This window comes from Penaeus vannamei, chromosome 19 (genome assembly GCF_042767895.1).
Source record: "Penaeus vannamei isolate JL-2024 chromosome 19, ASM4276789v1, whole genome shotgun sequence".
NCBI classification, from domain to species: Eukaryota; Metazoa; Arthropoda; class Malacostraca; order Decapoda; family Penaeidae; genus Penaeus; species Penaeus vannamei.
The window spans coordinates 39,583,980-39,591,479 of NC_091567.1; the positions used below are offsets into that span (position 1 = coordinate 39,583,980).

General features: G+C 37.6%; 1 protein-coding gene across 4 annotated transcripts in view; it reads right to left on the bottom strand.

The window, feature by feature from the left end:
• Positions 1-576: 576 nt before the first annotated feature.
• LOC113820640 (mitogen-activated protein kinase kinase kinase 7-like) overlaps positions 577-7,500 on the bottom strand; it is a 136,134-nt gene continuing 129,210 nt past the window's right edge. For all 4 annotated transcript variants that reach the window (XM_070134345.1, XM_070134342.1, XM_070134343.1 and 1 more), the window contains 3 exons: positions 3,314-3,498; positions 2,687-2,839; positions 577-2,364 (listed from right to left, as the gene is read on the bottom strand). In XM_070134345.1, coding sequence (XP_069990446.1) covers positions 2,215-2,364; positions 2,687-2,839; positions 3,314-3,498 — 488 coding nt within the window. In that variant the 3' untranslated portion in view covers positions 577-2,214. The remainder of the gene's footprint in view (positions 2,365-2,686; positions 2,840-3,313; positions 3,499-7,500) is intronic.

Consider the following 7,500-nt stretch of genomic DNA (forward strand, 5'->3'; position numbering starts at 1 on the left):
TGGTGGTCATCCATCTCTATGTACAGGATTGCATCCATCTGTGAAAAATGCAATCATTTTGTCGTGGAATCGCTTTTATTGTAGTTCATTTGGGTCCTCTTGGATTCTTCATAAGATCCTACATAAAAAATAAACTTTCTATGATGTCTCCTTTACATGTGTAAGATTTTGCACTTTCATTTTTTTCCCCAAGAATGTAATCAATTTGTGAAAGGATAACATACAACTCAATTTGGAAATATGCCATAAGAACATTACTAAATTTCCACAAAGCATGTTTAACAACAAAAACAAAATGTTTAATGAAATGTTTACATTTGCATGCTTTTGTAACTTAGCATTTATTACTAATATTTACATGGTATTGTATTATATATTTTTCTTTCTTTTATTTTTTACTGATAATGCCAAAGCCTGAACATGTTTTATGATGACCATTATTATACTTTTTGCAAGATTCCCATCTTAATAAACACTGTACACTTTATATTTAGTATAACCATTCCACATCCTGAAATCTAAGGATATAGGAGTCAGTGCCCCTCTGCTACAAAAGGGAAAATAAAAAGCAAGACAGTAAATATCTTTCTTTCAATAGTCATATAAAATACATATCTATATTTACATATATTACAATAAAAAGATCAAAACACTTCAAAGCTGACAAGTACACTATCACTTCTAAAACATCTGTAGAGCAGCTTAGAAGTGAAGTCCTCTCCCTCTAAGCTACTTTCAAGAGATTATATAATGAAGATGAACACATTCAAAGGCACATACACACTTGCTGCTTTTACACTTTACGGCAGCACTGACTGAACCTCCCTCACCAGTCACACTTCATGGCTTCCTCGGGATCTTTCAGACAACTAATGCCTACTGGCTAATTCACAACAAATCATAAATAAATATACTTATTTTTCTTACAGTGCTTTCTGCATCTTTCTGATGGTCTGGTACTTGGAACTTGTGCTATTTAGCGACATCCATGATATGCTCCATTGCTGGATATGTTCTGCTTTTCTAAAAATTTATTCTTTATTACATAAAATGATACAAATGCTTATGACAACATCAAGAAATATCAGAATTAGGAGTGATAATACCCCACTAATACTAGAGGCAGTAAAAAAAATTGTAATAAAAAATTATATAATGAAAATAATGATGATAACTGTAAAAATAATAATAATAATAATATCAAATTTAATGCACAAAATCCCTATCCAATTCCCTACAATTCTCGATTATATTCTGCCTAGTCTTTAAAAAGCTCCTTTTCACTCATAGCACATAATAAAATAAAAAATGCAGAACATCCATACATATCGTTGTTAAAATGTCTTTTGTATTACCTTCTTTATCACAGAATATATTCCTGCTTCATATAAAACCTCAATAAAATAAGTTACAGATATTCATACGATAAAAATGAAGATTTTTCTCCTCACCAGTGCCAAGTAATTACATCCTCCATATTTTCTTTTCATAACCGAGTTAATGCAAGAAAATTTAATTCGAAGGATCAAACTCGAAAATGAACAAGAGTGCGTCACAACATCTCTTGTGATGCGATCTTCTGCCATTAAAAAACAATCTAGCCTAAAAATGCATACTTTTTAGAATTGCTAAAAACAATTCCAAAATATTATACATCAATAAATAAGTCATATCAGGTGATTCTAAAATGAACATTAAATAAGTGACCAAAATTACAACTTAAAAGACTAAAATTTGGTTCTAAATAAATTGACAATGTGTTTTATCTGATACCTACAGTCTAGAATAAGTGTCCATAGTATCAACTCAGTACCTGTTAAGGAAGAAACATATAAGTGGGGAAGAAAAGGAAAGTTATTACCAACTTTTACGGCTGCTCAAACTTGCAGCCCTGATGGTCACCCATCCACAATTTTTTTCCACTTTTTCTAAAATACAAAACCCATCAAGTAAAAGTTTGCCTTTCTATACATCTGAACCCTTTAAAACTGAAAAAGTAAAAAAGCCTCTGATCCAATAATGATACATTAATCCAATCAACTTTCTCTTTTCTTCTTCTTTGCCTTATTCTCCTTCTGTGTTTCCATTTCACTTGATATGGTTGTGGCATGAGAAACTAAGGAAGAACAGCTTGTCCACACTATAAAAGAGTCCCTGACTGTCTTACAAATCACAGCCCTGGTGCTTGGAGAGGGGGAGAGCATGCACCTGTCCTCAGAGGGGGGTCAGGGAGAGGTTCGATCCCAAGCCACCTCCCCTTCCGTCCTCCTGCTGCTGCTGCTCCCGCTGTTGCTGTTCTTGCTGTCTGGCTAGAATCTGCTCCAGCTGTTGTCTCAGTCTACTGTGAGTGTGCCGTAAGTTCTCCTGAGAAAGAAAGGATAATGAATGCATATGTGAGAGGGTGCAAGAGTCACTGCTAATTTGTGGTCAAATTAAACACAAAGCTCTATTAAAAAATAGAGAGAAATGTCCTGAAAAATTGACCACTCATTTTTCATCAAGATTTCCAAGTTTTCAGTCTAAAATTTCTTTTACAACTTACTGGCATTGCAAATCATGTAAGGATGTGTACAAAACTAAGTCTAATAAACTAATAAAAGTGCAAAAGCCTCTTCCAACAAATGATATTTACAATGAAAAAAAAAAAGGAAAATCTGAGAAAAGTAACAATTAAGAAAAAGCTTACCCTTTTATTTTCCAGTTCTCTTATGTTGTCTTGGTAACGCTGGTTGCCAAGCTGCTCCAGCTTCTCGGCCTGTGACAGTTTCTCTTGCAGGGCAATCTTGTTCTTCCGCAAGTTGAATATTTCTTGCTGCAGGACTAAATATTTGCGTGCCATCTGTCAAAGTTCACATTTTGTTAGCATTTTTTATTTATTTTTTTTTTTTTTTAAGAAAAAAGAACAGAAGAGAGAGAGAGAGAAAAAAAACAAACATGATAATTATGGAAATATTCAAAGTGAAAATAATTCATCTGATGACTATTGCAGAATGTGTGTATGTGTGTGTGTATGTGTTTGTAAAAGTGTGTATGTGTGTGTATGTAATTGTGTGTGTGTGTATGTGTGTGTGTGTGTGTGTGTGTGTGTGTGTGTGTGTGTGTGTGTGTGTGTGTGTGTGTGTGTGTGTGTGTGTGTGTGTGTGTGTGTGTGTATGTGTATGTGTGTGTGTGTGTGTGTGTGTATTTGTGTGTATTTGTGTGTGTGTGTGTGTGTGTATATGTGTGTGTGTGTATGTGTATGTGTGCGTATGTGCATATGTATGAGTGCATAACAGTGTACATGCACGAATGTGTGTACAGCAATGCTACCGACCTCTTTGTGTTCCGCAAAGATGACCTGCGACTCAGGGTATGAAGGAATGGGCTTGATCGGGCGGATCTCCCCGTCCAGGAGCTCCCAGAAAGCACCGAGCTCTTCCTCATCTGCTCCGTCACTGCCTCCTCCACCGCCATCTATGCCTCCACCTCCTCCACCCTCACCATTGTGACTACCACCACCTGCAAGACAAATACTTTACGTTATAAAATGGATATGTAAATATAATCATTTCACTTAATTTTTTTTTAAATACTCTCTCTCTCTCTCTCTCTCTCTCTCTCTCTCTCTCTCTCTCTCTCTCTCTCTATGTCCCATACACAAAAATAAATTTAGGATTAATCAAGAAATAAGTATACCTACAACCTCAGAACTTTGGCATGACAAGAAAAATAAAGGTCCCACCAATCAAAACTGTAACTCTTACACATAATATAAAATTCAGTAAACACAGTTACAAAACACGAAGACTAACAAACGCACAGAAGCAACTGAAGGCAAGCCACGAAGTAAACATATCTCGCAGTGAATTCTCGTACAACTGTGTACGAATCCTGGCTGCTGGAGACACTGTAATGTCAACAGCCTTCCCTAAGCGACAGAAAACAACAGGTGTGTATGCAGCACCTACGGGTTCCATGACCTTCCACAAGTTGAGGTTGAGTGCCAGGTATTTTAAAAGCCACCCGTGGTTTTAGAAAAATCTAAATCAGGTTTGCTAACTACTTTGGAATGTCTATCCCCTTAACTTGCTTATCTCTCTCTCTCTCTCTCTCTCTCTCTCTCTCTCTCTCTCTCTCTCTCTCTCTCTCTCTCTCTCTCTCTCTCTCTCTCTCTCTCTCTTTCTCTTTCTCTTTCTCTTTCTCTTTCTCTTTCTCTTTCTCTTTCTCTTTCTCTTTCTCTTTCTCTTTCTCTTGCTCTTTCTCTTTCTCTCTCTCTATATATATATTTATATATATATATATATATATATATATATATATATATATATATGTATATATATATATATAATGTTTATATATATATATGTTTATATATATATATATATATATATATATATATATATGTATATATATATATATATATATATATATATATATATATATATATATATACATATATATATATATATATATGTTTACATATATATATATATGTTTTTATATATATATATATATTTTTATATATATATATATATATATATATATATATATATATATATATATATATATATATATATATATATGTTTATATATATATATATATATATATATATATATATATATATATATATATATATATGTTTATATATATATATATATATATATATATATATTATATATACATATGTATATACACATATATACATACACATATACATAAACATACATACAAGCATGCATACATACATAAATAAACACATGCATGCATAAATAAATATATACATACATACACACATACAGAAACACATATATACATACACATATACATAAATATACATGCATGCATGCATACATACATACATACATACATACATACATACATACATACACACACACACATACATACATGATACGTTTATCCAAATGTGTGTGTAACTTTCCTTGTTCGCACTCCCCCCTTCCTCTCCTTTCTCTTCCCCTTCCTATCTCTTCATTTGCGCTCAGGCCCTCAGAGTCTTCACTGTCTAATTTGTATCTTTCTTCCCTCTTCCACTTTCACCTTTTATCTCTCCTCATGTCTACAAAATTTTCCAATCATTCCTCCTATTGTTCTTATTGTCCCTTTCATCCAACATATAAATAGTTAATCCCTCGTGTCAAAAACTGAATAACTACTAATAAGCAGTAACATCAGCTACTTTTAAAAATTAGCTAATGAAAGACATACATATAATTTAGCTTTGTAAGCTTATAAAATTACATTAAACATTACATTACAAATTTATGATATCGTATTGCTATGTCTTTTAATAAATTAGCTGAGAAAATATAACTGCCTAACCACAGAGAACTACCCAAGAAAGGTTCCGTTATATTTGGTTAACAGCTATAACAAGCTATTACATTTCGAATTTATATATAACATGAACACATCTTCTAGAACATCATATATAAAAGTATAGGGTAGTATGAAGTAGTTACATAGATCTGTGCTCCTCATTCTGGATAGGCAGAAAGGTTGCATACATGAGACTTCAATATAATGCATAAGAGTTTCTTCACTGCAATTTTTTTTCTACATTTCCATTTTCCATAACTTTTGGCAGGAAGTTTTAGGAATGTATGAAATTCTAGCAAGAGCCACTCATTTCTTTTTTGTGATACCATTTGCATTATTTACACCAATTTTACTGCAAATGCTCAGGCATGGAGAGCTTTGAGTAGCATAAAATATATATGAGCCTTGTTTTAGTTGGAATTCTTTAGCAAGAAGTTTCCCCTGCTAGTTCAGGTTGCACGGTCATGAATCAATCCTGGCTCTGCAAAATACTGTCTTCATGCACAACAGAAACACACCCAGCTCTCTCTTCGCGGAAACCCATAAGCATCGTCAGCATATACGCTGTTCAGTCTCAAGACGTTCATCAAATACTTGCAAGGACATACTGCTAAAGTACAGTAGAGAGGACAGTGTCTTTATGGGATAATTTTAGACAGAATATACCCGCTGCTGACCTTTCTCATGGCGGAACGGACCGACCAGTAAGTGAAAAGTTCGTAGCGCTTCCCGTAGAGTCACCGCATTGCTAACACGTCCTCCCGTTCCCCCTCCCTCTCCCCTCCCCCTCCTTCTCACCTTCCTCTTACCTCCTCTTCCCTCTCCCCTTCCCCCTTCCCCTTTCCCCCTCCCTCTCCCTTCCCCCCCTCTCTCCCCTTCCCCCTTCCCCCTTCCCCCTCTCTCTCCCCTTCCCCCTCTCTCTCCCCTTCCCCCTTCCCCCTCTCTCTCCCTTCCCCCTTCCCCCTTCCCCCTCTCTCTCCCCTTCCCCCTCTCTCTCACCTTCCCCCTTCCCCCTCCCCTTCCTTCCCCCTTCCCCCTCTCTCTTCCCTCCCCCCCCGTCCCTCTCCCCTGCACCTCCCGGGCCCAAAGTCATTAGACTGCTCATGCCAACACTTCTTACACCGCTTCTCCGCGTACACACACAAGCCCCGGATGAAAGACCATGAAGGTGCACATGGCAACAAGCTGAACCGCCCGGACCTTCGAGCATCACGAGGGCGCTAAGGAGACCCAAATGATACTCCAACACAAGCGGCGATGAGAAAGAGTTTCGTGATGATATGATGAAAAAAAGTTTTATGATGATGGGGGGAAAAAAGGTTCGCGATATGATGAAAAAGTTTTATATGATGGGAGAAAAAAAAAAAAAAAAGTTTTGTGATGATATGATGAAAAAAAGTTTTATATGATGGGAGAAAAAAAAAAGTTTCGTGATATGATGAAAAAAAAAAATCATGATGATATGATGACAAGGGTTTTGATGAATCACTCGACAAGGTCTGTTTCTTATGCATCTTGAGCCTTCGATTCCTCACGGTAAATAAGTTACATTCACCTGGGAAGGAGAGACGGGGAGGAATAAATGCAGATGGGGAAGGGAGAGAGAGAGAGAGAGAGAGAGAGAGAGAGAGAGAGAGAGAGAGAGAGAGAGAGAGAGAGAGAGAGAGAGAGAGAGAGAGAGAGAGAGAGAGAGAAAGAGTGAGATAGAGCGTATGTGTGTGTGTCTGTCTGTCTTTATGCTTGTCTGACGTACGGGTGACTGGGTTTGGAGAGTTGACGAGTCTGCACCCCCCCTCCCTCCATCTCTCTCTCCCTCTCACACTCCGTTTCTCCCTCTCTCCCTCTGTCTCCCTCTCTCCCTCTCTCCCACCGCCCCGAGAGAAAGAGCGAGAGCGAGAGAGCAAAGCTTCGGGCCAGGCAGCGGCGGCGGCGGCAGCGGTGGTAAGGACACCTCAAAATAGCCGAGTGGGCACACGGGGTGAGTCACGCTGGCACTCGGCACCCACAACACCGCCGCGCTGCCACTACGCCACCAGCAGCAGCCCCTCGCACCAGGCCCTCGCACAGACACCCTCGCGCACACGCTCACTGACAAGCCGTGGACGGGGGAAAGGTCGGGCGAACGCTCAGGTTTCAAAGGCACGATATCGTCCACAAGCATGTTTTACGTCAGGATCATACAT